The sequence below is a fragment of the Manis javanica genome, chromosome 11 (genome assembly GCF_040802235.1).
Source record: "Manis javanica isolate MJ-LG chromosome 11, MJ_LKY, whole genome shotgun sequence".
NCBI lineage: Eukaryota > Metazoa > Chordata > Mammalia > Pholidota > Manidae > Manis > Manis javanica.
In genome coordinates, this window is record NC_133166.1 from 41,248,091 (window position 1) to 41,268,824 (window position 20,734).

Consider the following 20,734-nt stretch of genomic DNA (forward strand, 5'->3'; position numbering starts at 1 on the left):
TCTAAACTATGGCAGTTGTAAGATTTTAGAACAGTCGTGTGTCACCCCATGCCATTTTTTGTTAGATGAGGATAACAACAACACCTGTTCTGTTGACTTCATCTGTTATGTAAGCATCAAATGTTATTAATGTCATAAAGAACAGTACCCATGCAAGATTTATTGCTTCATAAGCAAAAGTGTTTTAAGATTTGCCTCTTTCTCCTAAAGTAGATGGTATGATTAAAGAAATGACTAATTCTAAGTGTTATAGAGGCAGACAGAATCACCACTCTTGAGGAGTTATCAGAGTCTCTGCCTCTCCCCCCTCCTTTCCCTCACCTTCATTTGCTTATGATCTTTCTAGTTTCAGAATAGAGGGACGGGGCACACAAAATTTTTCCAACTGGCATTTGCAGAAGATGATGACAGTGATCTATCTTCTATGTTTAGACACAGTGGTAAGAGTCAGTGATTCTCAGTTTTAACATAAAAGTTGTGAGCAGTTCTTTAATTAGGCCTGGTTATGTGGGTCATTTAGAAATGAGAACTAATATATAGTCAGCAATGGAATGGGTAAAGAACAGGATTATACGTATTTTGAACATAAAATTCAAACTCCCTCAGATGCCAGTCTGTCTCTGTGATCTTGCTCCTGGATATGAAACTTTATTTTCCTCTGCTCCCTATCATACTTTGCATGAATCCTCAAACCAACTCAAATCCTTCCATGCTTCCCAAGCCCTGTGGTCTCTTTCCCCAACTCCTTTGCTTGTGGGCTTTTCCCTGACTATCCCTCTGTCCCTGTTTTCCACTGTCAAAATCCTGATGAAATCCTACTCCCTAAACCAGTGATTGTCAAATCTGTTTCACAGAAGACTCACCTGAATAGACTTTAAAACATTTTAAGACATCCCACTCTAGAGATTCTGATTCAGTTGATCCATTGTGGTACTTAGATAGAGGACTTTTTGTTTTTTTAAGTCTCTAAATTATTAGAAAGAATGTTCAGTTAACATAGAAGAAACATTGTCATCGATTCGCTCTTATTTTTTTTTAAAGAATGCTTCCTCTCATGTATGCCCCAGCCATTTATGTGTACCTCTATTATGAAACTAGCACATCTGGCTTGTCTTCTTCATCAGATTTTTTATAGCCTACAATATAGTTGAGGTCTTTTGATATCTTTTATAGATGTGTATTGAATTAAATTGCATTGGTCATTCCTTTTTGTTGTGATCAAACATAATTTTCAAATCCCAGTAAAAGCTGTTTCCTTGATGAAGCACACTCCAGGACGGCACAGGCCTTCTCATGGACCAGGGCACCACTCAGCCTCCCGTGGTTGCCTCTTCCACGGGCCTGGCTTGTGCTTGTGTGAGGCAGGCTCTCAGAGTCTGGAGTCTGCTGTCTGGTCACTGTACACAGCCCAGTGAGAATCTCCTTGTCAGAGCAGCTGCCTCCACTGTCATCTATATGCAAAGCAGCATAAAACAATCGGGAAAAGCTCTGCTGGACTCTCTCGGGAAGGGGATTCCACTTTTCACTGGGTGTTGTATCAGGGCTGTTGGAAATGGCCTAGGAACAATTTGGGTTCCACTGTTACTGCCCAGCGTTAAGTTCTCATAGGAATAGAGATAAAAAAGGGCTAGAACCTGGTGATGCTCCCTGGGACAAACCTCACTGATAGGGTGGAGAGCTATAAATGAAGCCTTAGCAGGTGACAATGTGATACAGAGGAGAGGCAGGTTTCAAGTACGTATAGGCCTGGATTCAAATCCTAACACAGCTACTTTCTAGCTGAGTGACACTGGGCAAGATTAACCTCTCTAAGGCTTAGTTTCCTTAGCATGCAATGACTAAACTCATACTTGCTAGTGGAATTTTTTTGTAATATAAGTGTTCCTATATGCAAATATCCAAGCAAGTCATAGTTAATAATTGTCAACACTTCACCTCTCCTCACCTCAAATTCATCACCTGTTAAAGACAACAAAGTCATACTAATAACAGCTAACATTTATTGAGAACTTACTGGGCGCCAAACGCTGCTCTAAGCAATTTACAAAAGTGCCAACTTCATAACTTGCTGTGAAGGAATGGGAGGATTAAATGCAATACTAAAGGGAAAATGCTTTCAGCATTTGCATTTAAGTGCTTAATAAGTATTAGCCATTATCATGAACTGAGCACCTATGCAATGTGCCAGACACTGAGCCTAGGAATGTCATGCATTATCTAATTTAGTTCCCGCAACTACTATAAGAGGGGAGCCCTCCTACTATCACCATTTTAAAGATGGGGGAAATAAGGTCCCAAGGAGTAGGTCCAAATTCCACAACTGATAAATGGCACAAAGGCCATCATCTGGGTGCATTTGATCCCAAAGCTTCAGCTGTTATGTTAACACTGTAATACTTCCTGGAAGGGAGGAGACTAGTGATGAGCCCAAGGGTAAGAGAGATGTCAAGCAGAGCAGCTGATGTTCAGTGCGACAAGGCAAAGATAGAAAGAGAGGAAATGAGTGAGTTTCAGATAGAGTTGCTATACTCTGTCTGAATCAAGGGCACTGAATCAAAGATCGTGTTGGATCCATCCTGCCAGACCAGGGGCAGGTTTTGGACAGTCCATCTGAAAGCACATTAACCTTGACAGTGGCATCACTTGGTTACCCACTGCTGTAGTTACTTTCTCTACATTTTTGGTGATAGGAATCCAGAGTAGAAAAAGGAAAGGAAGGAGTGGGGAATAAAGAGTGTGAGAAATGGTGGTAGGTCAATTTTTAACTAATTATATTTATTTCTTCATTTATTTATCCTCTGCCCCTTACAAGAAATCTATTTAGTATAAACAAAAACTCACATTCACCAGAATTTTTTAAATTAAAGTATTTGAAAAATAACCAGGGTTCTTTCTTTATTCCAAAGAAGAAACATATCAGGCTAGTGAAAGCATCTTTGTGGACCAGGCTATTTCAGACTAAAACTTTAAGAGACAGAGACATATACACCAATCTTGGAATACTTACTGCATTTATTCTCTTTCCCAAAGAATAAGACCCACCCATGTTTAAAGTATTTTCAGCTAAGCAGCGTCCTCCCAGCCTTGCTTGATAATATTTAGTGAGGTCTCTTTAAAACTGGTATTTGTTGCTAAAAAACTTTAAACGTTAGAATTGGTTTTTAGCCGAGTAATAGATTCTCTGTTATTGAAGAGCCCTTACAAAGGCAGATGCCACGTGGCCATGGAGCTGTTTCAGTGGCTTTATGCATCTAACTGGAGTCAGTGTGAAGTTTATGGGAGTTTAGTTTGGGGACTCAGAGCACCTCAGTTGCATGGCACAAAATTGCCACATGTCATTAATACATTCAAATGGACAGAGAGACCAGGTACGACAATGCCTGGGTGTGGAATAGATATAGAAAAGGATCAATATAATCAGGACACAGAACAGAGATGTTTAGAACAGTTTCCAACATTGAATAGAGGTGATATTCTGTGTCCCCTTGAAAGGGCCTTACAGTGGACATTAGCACACAGTTGTAGATGTTAAATCAGGTGAGAAATGGTCCCATAAGACCCTGTGGAAGCTTCCTGCTCTCCTTCAAGTCCAGACATCCATACATAAGTCTGAAGCTGATCAGCATGTAGAATAACTGAATAAACCCTAGGGACTTCTCAGGGAAGGCAAAAACATCACCTCAGTTTTGGTGATAACACTGCTCAAAATGACGTCCAAACAGAGCGCACTGCATTAAACCCAGGCATGAACCCAGGGTTCATTGGTCACCCTCAGCCTGTTTGGGCTGACACAGGGGCCTGTGTGCTGCTCTCCACCTCAACTTTGGAAGTAACACTTGGCACGTCAGGGAATTACTCTAATAGGACCTCAAATTACAAGGTCTATTCTATTAGCCACTCCTAGCCCTGATTAGTATCTTTTCAGGGACAATTTCTCTATTGTTTAAACGTCTTCCTAATGGCAGCTGTGATCAGCCATGGAGCAGATAAAAATCTCTGGACCCTGAGCTTAGAAGCAGTGCTTAGTATGTGGAGAAAGAGGGGGCCTCAATTCTAGTCTGGGTGAAGATCTCATGGGCAAAAATGAAAAGGAGGAAAATGAGAGAGCTATTTTAAAAAGCTTTCATAAATAAGCATGGCACAACTGTTATAACTATTGCATCCATAAAAATAGGCCTGCTGTGGTCTTAGCACTAATACAGATGGTATTGAAGGATGCAGGGAATTCATTCCTTAAGAACTTTATTCCCTGAGAAACTTTAAAACACCAAGTTAGAGACAAAAATCAATATACATGGAACAACCAATAGTATCTGAAACAGGTTATAATTAACTGTAAAATTATGTTGTCAACAGTATAAAAAATGTAGGTAATTAGGGAAGAGAGTGATCAGAAAGAATCAAAGACTAGTCATACCAGACTGCATGGGGATGATTAGACTTGGAAGATGGGAGGGTTTAGGCATATTAGAGGGTAAGAATAAGAACAACTATTAATAATAGCTAAGATTACTTGAATGGTGCATGTTCTAGGCACTCTTCTAAGAGCTTTACATTTCCTAACTCATTTTATTCTCAAAACCTCCAGCAGGTAAGAATTGTTATAATCTCTGTTTAAGGGAAAAGTACAGTGAGGCACACAAAGATGTTCAATAAATTATTCATGGTTATAGAGCTATTAACTGATAGATTTCTTTTTCTAGACACTGTTAATCCACAGCTTGTCTGAACGCTATGTGCATGTTTAGTATTTCTGAAATACTAGGCAACAAAATATTGCTTCTTTACTGCCTGAAAATGTCTTTCTGTGCAAATGGTTATAAAAACTATATTTATCAAATGCCAACTCTGCCATATAACATTCTCACACCCCTTGTGAGATATTTAGTAAATGAGGAAAGTGCATCCACTAGAGGGGTCATGTGTGAAAGAGCTGTGTTCTTTCTCCTCTTCCAGTTGCCTGAGTCAACTGTCTATTAATTGGAGGTAACTTATGAAAGGATTAAATTAAGGTATAAATAGTAATGATGATTCAGATAATTGCCTCATTTTCTATTTCACTGTATGCTTATAATTACACCCCTGGCATTTTAAATTTAGTTTATTTCACATGTGTGTATAGAACAAATTAAGGTTTAAATCCGTGCCAGTGTATTCTGGGGGTCATCACATACCTGAACAAAAGAGAGATGTCTAGGGTAGTGGCCTTCTGCGAGGTCACCTGACACATCAGTATGGTCCCCTCTGAGAGGTGGTCTCAAGGCTACAGCAACTTCTAATAGTGCTGGGTGATATCCAGTTACAGTCGGGGACCAGAAGCTCATGAGTCACAAAGACAGGCATACCTGAGGAGCTATAGCTGTGTAGGCAGACAGGCTGGCTTATGGTCTGCTCAGCAGCTGAGGTCTGAGCAGTTTGCTCCATTCTGTTCTGTGCTGCATTGAACCAAGAAGTACAGCTTTGCAACCCAACTGGAGTGAAGCCACCAGCAGAGCATTTATCAAAGTCTGGTCTAAGGACACTGATCCTAAGGAGTATATAAATGCCTGGGGTATTTGTCATCAAAGGGTTCTTTTAGCAATTACAATGAGGAAATTCTCAATTAAATATAATTAAGGTGGCTTATTAACTGCAGGGCTTTTCAGAGCCTTTACTATAAATTGTTAGTGTCCTGAATTTATTTGGGTTTAAATCCTAGACAGCTTGTGGATATGGCACTCTGAATGATATACTAATTGGAAATTCAAGAATGAATATAGCCTGCTCTAGGAATTTCTAGAAGACCCTGTTTACATCAGTATCACTAAATAATGAGCTGCTCAAAAGAGGGGGCTTTTCAAGTTCTGCAACAAAAATTTATTGAACACACTGCTTTTAAGTACAAGCAATTTTTTACATTATTATGCAATTTTGTAAGGAATATGACTTGTTGTCCATTACTTTTTTTATGGGGATCATTAAACACATAATCACTCTATTCTACTACAGTCTTTCACTGAGTGTTTTAAAGGCTATTGGGTATAGCCAGTTTGTCACTAAACTAAATGGTCCCAATCCTTGTGTTTTTGACAAACATATTTCTCCATTGAATTCTGTCTCCTTTTCACACTGCCAGCCTAACCTGTAATTTTAAAATAATATCTAGACGATTGCTCTCCTTTCCACTGTGTAAATAAAGACTTGGTAATGTGATATCTTAGGTCACAGCAACTCAAAAGCAGTAATTAGCAGCGGGTTGTTTATTTAGACTATGGAGATATAAAGAGGAATGGTGCAGGACTGCAGAGGCACAATTTTGTGTCGTGTGTACTGGCCTAGTGGGAGAGCTGAGAAGAGGAAGCAAGTAGCATGGGAGGTGTGAGGGGGGCTTTGCTGGTGGGTGGAACACGCACTGGCTGGCACAGGAGTAAGTTTGGTGACACACAAGGCGACCACTCATATTTTTGCCTAAAAGATGCTTTGCAGTGTGCTTACAGTTCCCTTCAAGTCCTCCTTCTCACTGTGAACTTGGCATTTTGGAATGACAACGAGCAATAGAGGCACTTTGATTTTTCTCCTGCATAGGATGTGGAAGCTTATCCTCAAAACATGCCAAATCTTCTTTATATGTTTTTTTTTTTTGGAAATGATCATAGGTTTATTTTTTATTTATTCATTTTTTTTGAGAGGGCATCTCTCATATTTATTGATCAAATGGTTGTTAACAACAATAAAATTCTGTATAGACTCTATATGTTTTAAGTGACATTTTCCTCCCACTTTCTTCGTAATAGTTGGCAGTCCCAACTGGGTGTCTACACAATGAGTGGGGTATTCCTGAAAAACGGTTTCCTCACATTACATCCTGTGAGCTCAGGGCAGTGGTTCCCGAAGTGTGATTTTCAGACCAGGGTGTCAGCATCCCCTGGAAAGCTGTAAGAAATGAAAACTTGTGACGCCACCCCAGATTGACTAGGTTGGCAAATGTGGAGCCTGGGGATGTCAGTGAGCCCCCTGCAGTTGATTATGATGCCCATTCGCATTTGAGAACTGATACCTTGGGGGTTTCACTGAAAGTTTTCAGGGGGCCCATGAATGCCTCAAAACTGTATGCAAGATCTATACATGTGTACATGCATCTTTCGGAGGAAGTGGAACCAGTTTTCACCAGGGTCTCAGAGCTGAACCTGCAATGTAAAATCCACTGTTGAAATACCAGGAAACACGCTTAGTGTTTCCAGTCAATGTTCTGATTTAAATTCTTGGTGCTTTCCAACTGAGGATCTAAGTTCTGTCTCAGGGGAGGTTCACCTGCCTTCCTTTCTCAGTTTCTGAGCCCTCCTTGGTATTGAATTTCATGTAGTTGTCAGTTTCCTGCCTGCTGAAGCACAGTGTGAGCAATTGTTTCATTCCAAAAACTTGTGGTTCGAATGCCTTACAGCCAAAGATCATGTCTATGCAGCAACTCAGAGATTGCCATCTACAACTTCTTTGAAATAAACATGAAATTGTTTGTTTTAGTCTGTTATTCAGGGTGCTGTGAAATATTTACCTCAGGGTTTCTGAGCAGGGAATTTTGAACCATTGTGCTCAGACCAAATAAATCACTGTGAGCATAAAATCACCATTCGCTTGTTCAACAACTGTTTATTGAGAGGGTCTGCTCTATGCTCGTCCAGGTGCCAAGTCCCAGACACACGGAGAAGAATGTCCTTCCAGTCTGGAATGGGAAGAAAGGCCATGGACTGGGGAAGGCTGAGCGGAAGTTAGATACATAAATAATAAAATGAGACTCTAAGGAAAAAGTGACATATTCCTTTTGGGGCTGGGGCATGTGGGGATCACAATGTATATGGGAATCTTTCACAGAAAATAAGATATTTTCACTGGGACTTATAGGATGAGAAGGAAATTTTTGAGGCATAAATAGATATCAAGGTCAGTGTTCCAGGCAGGAATAGCAGTCTGAGTAGGGCAGAGTCATAAATGAGATCTAAATGTATCCAAGGGATTGTGAGATTCCTGGTGTGGACCAAGTACCTAATATATAGATAGGAGTGCTGGGGGTGAGACCAGGTGACAAGAAAAGAGCCCTGCAAAGTGACCAGGTAAGAGGCTTTCTGTGCTGAGCTAAGGAGTTGAAAATTGTGTGTCCTACTTCATAACAGCAGCGTCTTTCAAAGTTGTGGACATATTTATTTTGTGAAAATACTGATACTTTTTAAGTAGCTGTTTTAATATAGAATATAGCTCTATAAATATAGTAACATTTCAAACCCTCTAGCTTACATGTGTCATTAGATTTCCCACATGGGTGCAGTTTTGCTCCCCCTCTTTCTTTAGCTTGGAATGTCTCTTGAAATGAGCAAGGCCATAAGGATCAGCCGGCTGTTAACTGTGTCCATTATAGAGCAAGTAGTGTGTGCCAACATTTGTCCTACAGTTTCACAGCAACCCTTTGGGTTTGGTATGATTCCCTATTTTATGGAAGGAGAAAATGAAGAACAGAGATCTGTTCTCTGCCGCACAGTGTGTAATGATTTCTCAGATGAAAAGTTACAGAATAACTTAACTAAAGCAGTTGTTTGGGGATTTCCTGTTAAGTGAAATGTGTGTAGCACTGGGGGTAAGGGGTTCCCCTCCCTGAACAAATTCCTTTATGAATCTGGTGAAACCGAAGTAGGGCAACGGTAAGGGCAGGTTGGGAGCAACAGTTTTTATTTCTTACAGCTTGCTCAGGATCGCTAGCCAGGCTGGGCTCGGGCTGTTCCCTCCTGCCGGCAGGGGCTCATGCCCACCCCTTCCGGGAGGAACTTTATGGGTGGGGTCATGGTGACTGACTGTCACCAGACCCTTTAGGTACCAGGAACGAAGGGGAGGAGAGAATGGCCATTTTCTCTCCACCCCTTGCCCCCATCAACCAGAGACTTTGAAACATCCATTTGTATGTAAATAGACTAAGATGAGGGGGAAGATTCTGGAAATTCTGTCATTTACTCCACATATGAAATCAAGTTTAATTTTCTGCCAATTCCTAGATATATGACCTTGTAGCAACTTAAACTGGGTCATTTGCCTGCTAAAAAATCTTTAAGATAATGAGAGAGTAATATAATCAGACTATTAATCGAGCTTCTCTTTGAACAGACCTAAGCAGAGAAAAAAGTCACATGCTATTGTAATGGCCCAAGCAATGGAAATGGAGACGGGTGTGTATGTTGCATTATGGCACAGATGGTGAGGATCCATATGCTCCAATTAATTGTAATGTTTTTTAGAGAGGGACCTTTCCTTCATTGTTTTTTTATTACCTTTTACATATTGTGAATATCAATTAGTACACGAAGAGTTCGTGTACCGGTTGGCATGCTGGAGATTTACCACTCGGTCTTTGCAGACTGTCACTGTATTTGTTTCCCTGCGTTGGGAGCCCGCCATTGTGTGGTGAGGTGGGACAAGACTGACCTGAAGTCAAGGTGCCTGTGTTTGTGTCCTGACTCAGAAACTTACTAGCATTGCCCACAGCAGGCTGCTACAGGCAGGGGTACATAAAGCTAGACCAGGAATCCTCCTCTACTCAGTGGTTTGAGGAAAAAATGGTCTTCCTCTCAAAACAATCCTGACCAAATTATAGACTAGCTGGCAAAAATGATTCTTAAGATAGAAAACATAATACCTCAAAGATATTTCAGACTCATTGTTTCCCCTCTGTGTGTGCCCAGGATTCCAAGAAATGCATGTTCACTCTTTTTTTTTGCCATTGAGACAAACTTGTGAGCAATATTTGAGAAGCAATGATCACTTGACCCTCTGTTTGGTTCTCTTTTAAATGAAGATGATGGTGATGCTAACATTCTAAGTTTTTTGGAAGGGCAAATTAGATCATAAATTTTAAAGGGTTTTTTAAATCCTTCAGAAAAGTCCAAACAATATAAGAATATTGCAAATTATTATTGTACATAATAAAAGGATAGAAATACCTGTTTCGTAAGGACATGTTAATCATGACTCAAGTACCTGGGGGTGGCCAGGATACCAAATCATTCACCGGTTCCTGAGGAAGATAAATGGAAGGAAATTATGTTGTTCGCTTCACCCTGTTAAAATTTAACCTTCCCAGGAGGAGGAATTTTGCCTGTTTTATTCGTTATCATAGTCCCAATGCCTAGAACAGTGGCTGGCATATCAATGTGCTCAATAAATGTTTGTTGAATAAATGAATCAGTAAAGGGACCCAGCAATCACTTCCGTTATTAGTGAGAACATTGGCCCCTAATTGCTACTGACGCTGAGGAGCTGAGCTGGACCACAGATGAACTGCAAAAATTCCTTTTCTTATACTCCAGCAGCCTGAGGGACATCAAATACAAACAAGGCTGGACACTAAAGTAGTAAGGAAAGATTTTAATCAGTAATAAACCATTGCAATAGGGAAAAGGATCCAGCATGAATGGAACCCTGATTTGTACAGACGTAGAGGGTCTTTTTAAGGAGAATGAGGGAGCCGGGAGGAGGAACTGAGGGGCTTGAGTAGAGTTAGGGAAGCAGAAACTTACAAAAGGAAGAAGGCGGCATTGGTCCACGTGACTCCCGTCTGGGTTGGTGAACTGGTTCTTACTGAATTTAGGCTTCTGTTCTCCCAGAGACTAGAAGACAGTCTTCAGGTGTTGCCTGGAACAAACATTGTTTGTTAGTCTTGAGCTTTCCCAGGCAGGAACTCTAAGGAACCTGGAGTCATTATTTTAGGAATCTGACCTTGAGCCGTTAGAAACTATTCTAGTATTGTTTTGAATTTTTTGGTGTGGAGGGGTGGAGTGGACAAAATCATTAGTGCTGAGAGTCTGCAGTGATTATGGGCCAAAGTTGAGACCTAGTTGAGAAGAAGGTTCACAGGAGTCTGACTATAGTTTGCTCAAGGAGAGAATCTTAGTGGTCTCCTTTGCTTTTCCTTGGAAACAACTTAGTTTGGGCCCTTAAGGTTTTATCTCCCTTAGGGTAAAATATACAGAAAGACAAGTTCAAAATAAACAGAACTTGTCTCTTAAAACTCTAGATTAGGGTGGGCTCAAGTCTCCTTGCTTCATTTCCCCTTGATTCTACCAGAAGCTTTCTAGATCTTTCCAGAGAATATCTCTTCAAAAGAGGAGGCAGCCCCAAATATTTTTACCAGATCAGTTGATTAGGAGAAGCAATGCAAATAAATATGAAGAAGAGATCCAAGAGAAGGAATTATTCAAGAAAAGACACAATACAATTTCTTTATAGCTTGTCAGTTCTCTCTGTAGATACTGCCCTGCCTGGTGTGGCGGTTCAGAGCGTCGTCCTTGATCAATGTCCTAACTCTCCTATCATGGGGACAGTTTTTGGAAGAGCTATGACTACTTTCTAGAAGTTAGGGACTAAAATTAAAGGGGATAAAACAAGGCAAACAATAGGCATGGAAGGGCTTTGAGTTCTTAGGGGCTGATGCTCTTGTTGAGACTTGGTTTAGAGTTGTACCACTGACATTGGTTTTTGACCTTTGATTTCTATGTAAGTTGGAGGATGTTTCTGCTAATAAGCAAAATTACTTTGTAACGTCTCTGTGCCTAAGACCTTTCCTTGGCATGGAAGAAACAAGAAATTACAAGAAATTATTTATCATCTGACAACTTGCTTGAGAAAATGATTTGTCAAAACACTGAGTTTTGGTTTTTGCCCCAGCTGGACTCCCCATGTGTATTTGTCACCAAGGTTGACACTGCCAAGGCTTCAATGCCCACAAGAAAGCCAAACTTCTCCCATCATTACTTTCTCTCTTTGGCACCTGCTTGCAAAACTCATTAAGTGAAAATAGAGATGTTTTAATAAATGCTGAAGGTCCAAGAAAACTGTTTAATTCTAAGAAATCTCTTTGTTATCCTAAAGCTGGGTTCTTCCATTAACCTCTATCTGTTCTTCATCTGTCACCACTTAGGTTCTAACACTAGAATTACAAAGGTGAAAAGTAGTCATATAAAGTTAGAAATAGACCAGATATTAAAAAACATATTGTACAACTCTTAAATTTTTACCAAAGAGAAAACTGAGCCCCCAACGGACAAGGGTCCTTTTTAAAAGCATAGCTCAACCAGATTCAAATTTAACATGTTTATGCATTTCTTACTATGTGAAAGACATTGTAAAAGGTGCTGTGGGAGACTCAAAAATAAATAAGACCAGAATATCACTACTGATTGAATAAGGAAGATAGACGAGTATGTTCACAGCTAAGCATACAAAGTAACACAGGTACATAAAATTCAAGTACAGGAGGGTAATTCTTTTTAGTTGAGGGTGAAATTTTGTTAAAGATGTTGAACAGTAAAATGGATATAATAATGTGTATGACCTAGTGTTAGACATTTACTAATTTGTACAAACATATCTGTTCTACTTCCCTTTGATAGATGCAGCTATAGTACACCCCATCCTTCCACCTATGAGCAGATAAATAAAAACATATAAATCCAGGGTCACTGGCATCAATACTGTAGCCTCTCTGTGCAGTAAAATAGTCTTTGGATAGCAGGTATTTCAATATTTGTAGATGTTTTATTCTCTCCACTGGTCAGAACTGTGTTGATTTTAAACAGATTTCATGACTTAAGAAGCATACCTCATTCACGGCAGAAAGTAAAGTAACTTGGTGAATTTAGAAGGCTACTCTATTTTTCTACTTCTATTTTCCTCCAAGAAGGAGCTGTGTTCTTCATCTATAGTAAAACACCTCAATTTGTACAGCATATAAATAAAATGTAGTCAGTGACCAACACAAGTTCATGGAATGTTAGAAAACTATCTTTCAATATTAGTCACTTAGTATTAACACCGGATTTATTGATTAGAGCTCAGAAAGACCTTGAGTGTTATCATTTCTGGGTTTGGCTGGCCAATGTACTGATTAGATCCATGAGAACTGGTTTGAGAATTCAGAATTCAAGTGGAAATGTTCAGTGAACAGGAGAAGGTATAGTTGGCTGTGTAACAAGGGCTCAGGACTGATGGTATAGATCTGAGAATATCCTGAAGAGGTGTGTGGGTAGAATTCATGAGATGAACTCTATGTGGGGGAAAAAATGTAGAAATAATATAAACAATAATAGCAGCCAATGATTTTTGAGTAGTTACTACATGGTAAGCATTGTATTATGTACTTACTTAAATTATGAGATTATCCCAGGGGTACTTTCTACCCACATTTTTCAAATGGTAGTCCAAGGTTTAGAGATGTTTGGTAAGTTTCCCAGAGTCAAAGAAGCAATAAATTACAGGGATGGGACTGGAATGCAGTTGACCCACTTGTCCCTGTTTGCTTGGAACTTTCCCAATTCTATCACTAAAAGTCACCTATTTCAGGGATTGCCCTGTCACATTAACTGACACCCACAGCTGCTGGATTCTAAAACTTAAGCTTTTAATTGGTGTGTTACACTGTTTCCACTGAGGAGAAAGGGAACCAAAGGCCAGAGATGGACCCTTAGGAAATGTTAATAACTTTAAAAATCAAACAAGACTGTAAGGTCCATACTTACAGGACCATGTCTATATTCTTGTCCATTTTATCCCCATTCCCTAGTACTGTAAGACAGAGTAGATGTTCAATAAATATGTATAATTAGTTAATTGATGATTAGTGATTGGATAAATGAAGAAGTAAGAGGATGAATAGGGCAGTATTATATCCCACAAGGGTCAAGAAGAGTGCTCTTAGACTGAAATAATAAGAATATTTGTTAAGTGATGGTTTGGCAAATTAATTAATGGTCATGAGAAACTTCAGGATTTAGGCTTTGAAGGAAGGGTCATGTGGAAGTATACAAACATTTAGGAGAGGATGGAAATGCATAAATGGGGTAGCTGCTAGTTGTAGACACTAAGGAACAAGACCTGGATCTAGGGAATAGATAGGAAAGAGTGAGCCCAAAAGGTGTTTTTGTTGCCCTTGTAAGTAAGAGAATCTGCTCAGCTAAAGGAAAAGGGGACAAGTCATTGGAAATTAACATTACACACTGATCAAGAAGTGAATCACCAGAGGAAAGGGTTTCTTCCTGACTCAAGAAAGGTTACAGGCTGGACCAAAGACTGAAGAATTAACACTGGAGGGACAATAGAACTTATTCCTAGGAGACACACTGTAGCATCTCAAATAGAGGAAGCCAAGCTCACTTATCACTTCTTTTTAGACTTTATTTTTTCAGGCTGAACACCTCCTGTTTCCTTAAATTGACCTAAATTTGAACCTCCCAGGATGCTGGTGAATCCCTTCTGATGTATCCTAAGTGTGTCATCCCCACGTTTAGTAGTCTGAGCTTGAAAAGGAAGATAATATCCAAATGTGGAGTGATGGGCACACAATAGAGCATAGCCATTGCCTCTCTTGTTCTAGAGTTGAAAATTTCTAGAGTTTAAAATCTCATTAGCCCTGTGTTTTGCAAGGCAAACCAGACCTCAGATTTCTTTCCTTGTTTCTTTCACTTATTTTGCTGATGTGCAGTGCATATGTTTTCTCTGCAATTTTCTCTCTGCTACTGTAAATGAAGCAATTCTGCTTTAGCTATGGGGAGGCATCTGTGCTCTATCTTGTCCATCATTAATAAACCCCCAAGCTCTGTTCTCATTCCCAAGCTACTTAATGTCTGGTAATGATTTCCAATTCAGAACACACACAGCTGGATATTCAAACCCCAGGTTAAAGTGTATTTTCTGAGACATCACCTGTTTTGAGTTTGAAAGTAAGACTAGATGTGCTATGAAAGTCTTCAAAAAAGAGGAATATGGGGGAAATGGAAAAGTTCACTCCTTTGACCTAACTGCTATCAAACCATGGGGTGAAAAAAAAAAAAGATTTCTCTTGATCTCTGAAATTCAACTTGTAGACATTTCTGCACCCGAGGCAGGTACCATAATAGTTGTTATGCTATTAAAACTTCTGCACAGCCATTTTTTTTGAAGGGTAGGAAAATTGTTTAGGATTGATTGGATTGCTGCTGATGTAAACATCTCTGAATTGTAATATTTTTTTACATGCCCAAGTAACCTAAGAACCTCAAATTAAAGAACAAAGCAGATTGACTAGGCACAACCAGATTTTTTTCAAAGCAAAATTGAGTACAATAATAACCACTTTCAGAAATTGTGAAAATGTCACTGCAAGAAAATTAGTTCTAATGTAAGCCTAGCTGTGGAATTTTATTGAAAAGAATCTCATCTGAGCATGGAGCATTTAAATAATGAATTTATGAGGAGAAACACAGGGAAATCACAGAGAGCCATCGCTTATAATAAGAAAAAACAAGTACACTTTAATGATTATAGATTTGAGTCTAGAATGTTTTTCTTTCATTGTCTCTTTGTCACTGGAAGCCTGTCTGATGATTTAAGTAAGTATCATGGGTGAACGTCTTTGTTTGCTCAGCAGAGAACAACAGTTGCAATATGTAAATAGGGTGCCTCTTCCCTTTGGATGCCTTGGGATATGTATAATAGATTAAGTTGGCTTTGTGCAGAGCAAACAGGTCTGTATTACCAAGAATATGAATGATACTGGTTTCCAAAATTGCTAACATCTGGCTTTCCATAAATCTGTTAAATTGCATGGAAGCAGAATTAGATATCTGTGTCATAAGTAAAGCAATTACATGGAACTCTGTGGGCAATATGGTCCTATGCTCAACTGTGAAATCCTTTCATTCTAGAGCAGCAAAAGTAAATCCAGGTTTTGCACCCTAATTTTTGTTGGGTACACTAGGCTTGTTCATCTTTATTTTCAGGTTTCTTAGTTTGTGAGAGAAAAACACTGCCGATATGTTGACAACTTTGTAAATGCAAAGTAAGCAAATGTTAGAAAAGCATACTATAGTTGGGCATTAATTGCCACTTTAGAGATTATTTTAGAGGAGATCATAAACTAATAAACTTATAGCCACTGGTTATGGATCTGTTGAAATTACTTTTCCAGACAATTTTTGATGTGATATGTTAATGGGTCTTCGTTTGCCCTTGTCCACAAGCATTTGACAGGAAACTAGGGTAGGGAGGGCGGAGGGAAGGTGGCCTTAGGATTTCAGTATGATTACTATTCTGCTGTATTTATTGTACATTGATCCAGACCCCTGGGCTTTCCCAGATGAAACTCAACAATAAGATTTGTTCCCAGAAGGGGGAAGGTCATGGTTATGCCTTATGCCTTATTGGACACATTAGAGACCAAATTTTGGCAAAGCAGGCTTTTACTAATATTTGTCTATAAACGTCCTGTACTTAGTAAGTTAAATAACTGCAATGCACATCCACAGTGTATTCTGTGGTACTTGGCCCTGAGAAGAGAAAAAGGAAAAAGATTTCATCCCTGCCCTCAGTGAGCTCACTGTCTATCTGTGGAGATGGGTATGTTGAATACGTACCTCCTGAGAGGTGAGTGCAAGGGCAGCATTGTGTGTAAAGTACAGAAAAAGTGAAAACTCAATAGTGACTGTCCTGCAGAATGCAGATGATGATGCTTAAGCTGGATTTTGTGGACTGCATTCTGTGAATAACACAGAAAAGAGGAGGGCTTAGCTCATCGATAATTTATACCACAGCCCATTCTGTACAGACTAAGAAAATCCAAGGCACAGACCAAGTAAACGACATGGACTGTCTGTGGACCACCTATTGTTTTGAACAGAAAGGGGAAGAGACAGAGGGTATCAATGTAAGTGTTATGCTGGGGCTGGTGGTATGCCAGGCATGTGAACCTTCTGAGAGATGGGAAGCTGAGGAGTGACTTGGACAGATTTGCCTTTGAGGATACCACTCTGTTGTAGAAGGTATTTAGAGTAATGATTCTCATCTAGCTGTACAGAGCCCAGATGTCTGGATCCTACTTTATACTAATTAAATCACTGTCTGGTGGTGGTGAGCCTGAGCACCAGCACTTTTTAAAGGTGCCGCTAATGTTTCTATTGGGCCCACAATTGGATATCACTGGATTAGAGTAAGAAGTGGCTGGATTCAGGGAGACCAGAGAGGGGGCTAATTCAATAGTCCCAGAGATTAAGTATGAAGAATTCAAAGAAATCTGAATTTTATTTTTTATGACTACATATGTGATGAGTCATCTGTCAGTTTACTCTTTATGTGTATCTTCTAGACATACAAACTAAATTATAAATGTGATGAGAGAAGTATAAGACCAAATATTTTCATTGTTCCTTTCAGCAATAACTGGGGAGTGAGAATAATACAAAAATACCATTTTAGTATTATTCTAAACAGTAAGCCATATCCCATCAAGTACTGATATTTGGTAGTTGGTATCATGCCTTTGAGCATTTCATTGCTTGGGCCAGTTTAGGGGGGAAATGCCACTTAGTTTTTCTTCAAAGTAGTTTGTAATCCTTAACCCAATGCCTACTACCCTACACATATTTAACATGAAATTTAGGATGAAGAATAATTTACTCTTATTTTAACTGACAATAGGAGTAAAGCCTATCAATCATTGGCTTACCAGTAATTATCTGTATGTACTTCTGTGTTCCTCCTTATCACCTGCATGGGGACAGGGTCATAATGTCATTGTCAGCATTTATAGTACCTGGTATGCAAAGAACCTTGTGCATAACATTCTTTTGGTAAAATTTATTAGAATCAGTCTTGTCATCTGAAAAATATTTGAAAGGCATGGTAGTAGATGAATCAGTGGAGTAGGAGACTCTGATAGACAAATCACCAGTGTCTTTAAATCACATAAAGAGTGTCATAAATGAGAAAAATCAAGTAGAATTTTCTTGAGTGGTCTCAGAACTAGTACTAGGAAAGAGAAGTTCCTGAATAATGTATTTCATTTCAATGTAAGGGAGACATTTCTAAAAGAGTTATTCAATGATGAAATTGGCTGCCTTGTGAAGTAATAAATTGCCTGCTGTGAAAGGGCTCCAACCAGGGCTGGACAGCTGTGTTTGAGATGTTAAAGTCACTCAAGCTTTGAGTGTCAGGGAGGGCCGACTGGATTTTTATTTCCCTTCCACACTTGGCTGTCAATCAAAAACAGCAAAATATATGTGTGTTTTACATTAGCATCCATGCCATACCCCACTACAGCCCTGAGATGTTTTCTGATAGGTTCAAAAATACTGCCGGTCATTAGGATGGTGAGACTTTGATGAGTCAAGGCACCTATCAGGAATTATTCCCTCTTCTTTCACCCTTGGCCCAGGATCCAGGTGAAGTATATTGGCTCAGGGTTGCCTAACTGCCCACTTGTTCCTACTCAGTGGCTAATCTAGTCACACCTGTTTTAAAAGACCCAGCTATCTATAGGGTATTATCCACACTGTTAATGAATTATGGTGGTTATGGTCTGTGCATGATGTAGTTCTTGAGAATATCCTAAAACTAGTTCAGAGCTGCTACTGAACAGCTTAGTAATTGGAGTCCGATACTTGTGGGTTTAAGTCTCAGACCTGTCATTTATTAGCTAAATAGCAGTGGGGTTGTTATTTAACTAGTATGAGCCTTGCTCCATTGTTTGCAAAATAGAAATAAGAACAAATCCTCCTACACAGAGCTGCTTTGTGGAGTAAATAAGATAATGCCTGTGAACAGCTTGGCACAGTATATGGCACAAGGTAAATGCTCAGCAACATAACTAATGCTTTGTAAATGATTATTATTTTCTAATAACAATCTTGGCTGGAGTCTAAAGTTCTCTTTGTTTCAGACATTGATGAATGTGCCTTAAGAACTCATACCTGTTGGAATGATTCTGCCTGCATCAACCTGGCAGGGGGCTTTGACTGCCTCTGTCCCGCTGGGCCCTCCTGCTCTGGTGACTGCCCCCATGAAGGAGGACTGAAGCATAATGGGCAGGTGTGGACCCTGAAAGAAGACAGGTGTTCGGTCTGTTCCTGCAAGGTGAGGCTGATGTAGCACAGCAGCGATTCTGTCATTTCCCTTCCAACCCTACTCTCTCTCCCTCCCACCTCTTTGCCCCAGGTTGTTGATTTATGGGCTCCTATAGTTCCTAAAAAGGCTCCTCCTGTTCTAATCCATGCCACAGCTAATGATGAAGCTGAATGGCAGGCAAACCTGTTTTGAATTGATGGTGCACTTAATGAAAAGTGAGGTGTGGGGTGGAGCATACAGAGCACAGGGAAGCAGGGCAGAGAAGCTGGTGTTGGTCCCCTTGCAGTGAGCCTGCAGTGCTTTCAAGGGTGGCTGGCTGAGAGCTTTAATGAGCCCTCAGCCCACACTTAGACAAACTTGCTGATCGAAACTACCTTTTGCCTCCTGGAACAGTCACCTGCATGAACTTGCTCTTTTCTGTGGTGACCTCATCCAAAAAGCAAGGCTCACAGACTTGCTTCCCATGGCCAGGGACAGGTGGACTTCATTCAGAACAAGTGATAATGATGGTAGGAGACCTTCTGCTAAATGATGTCTTTGGTGTTTTCAGTGCTGGGCTCTTCCTTACATGAAGTTGTTTGAAAGTGGGTTCAATGCTTATGAAAATAAAATGTCACTGGCTGGTTTTGCTTTCTGTTTTGCAAAATGAGCCCCTTAAAATGTTTGATTTCCTTGTGCTTATTTCTTCTTTTGTTGATCTTGCCTATTCCTTTTCCCTTGATGTTGCTCTAGTATAGCTCTTGTATTATATTTTTATGTCTGTTGGGATGGGACTTTTTATTCTTGGCCTTTATGATCATGGGAACCAGAGGAAATGTCTTACTTTGTGGTATCTTAGAAAGCTAGTCTCCTGATAGCTTCAGACCATTCCCTAGAAACAGGGTTGAAATGGACCTTGAAAATTCATCCAGTTCATTCACCAGCCTTCAAGTCGGCCACACCTCCAACAGACCTGGGGGCATCCATTTAGGAGAGCTATATTATCAAATGTTTAGATTATTATCTTCTCATGCCTATTTTTTTCCTTGCTACATAAACCTAGTTCCACACATTCAAATGTAAGCCCACTGCCCTCATTTCTTAAGCATGTCCTGTGGTCTGAGTAATTGATAAATGGCATCACGTTTAACTTTTGTAAGACAACTTTGAAAGATGAAGAAACTGAGTCTCTAAATTTTAGGGCAAGTAATATGGCCTAAATATCACAAGATATAAATATCTAAGCTGAGACTTGAATTCTACCTGCTTGTTCCAAATCTGGCCACATGTCCTGGAACATTCTGATGATATCTGTTGGTATATTTAAAACCAATTAAACAATCAGTTAATCCAATTTGAACTCAAACTCCCAACCCAGTACTGTGTCAATGACTGGGACATTTCCTCAAGAAGTTTTTAAATTCTTAAGACAATATTTAACCATGTGGCACTGATTCAAAGGGCAAATTTATAAAAGAAGGAAAAGTTCACTGTGGGTTAGAATAGTTGAGAAAGGCCTGTGGAAGAGGTTGGCAGTTGGGTCTCCATTCACCCAGCAAAAGAAGAATTAATTCCTTTATTAATTCTTTTCTAGAAAATAATGTTTTTCCAAATTTTTGAGGATGATCTCAGTCTGACCCCAAATCCTTTTTTAGACTTTATAGAGCCCCTGTCCCTAGAATAGGCCAGGAACTTTAATTGTGTCTTGACTAGCATGAAACTAAATTTTTTTTTTCCGGTTTTATTTTATTTAAGCCCATGATAAAGTAGGGAATTTACCAATCATTAAAAATTTCCCAAAGCTTCATTAATTAACTCTGCTAATAATCCAAATAACCTAAATTGATTTATTCTGCTTTGACTCCTC

General features: G+C 39.6%; 1 protein-coding gene across 2 annotated transcripts in view; it reads left to right on the plus strand.

Annotated features, from left to right (window-relative positions):
• NELL1 (neural EGFL like 1) overlaps positions 1-20,734 on the plus strand; it is an 865,070-nt gene that overhangs the window by 824,985 nt on the left and 19,351 nt on the right. For both annotated transcript variants that reach the window (XM_037027141.2, XM_073216324.1), the window contains one exon: positions 18,704-18,897. In XM_037027141.2, the coding sequence (XP_036883036.2) occupies positions 18,704-18,897 (194 nt within the window). The remainder of the gene's footprint in view (positions 1-18,703; positions 18,898-20,734) is intronic.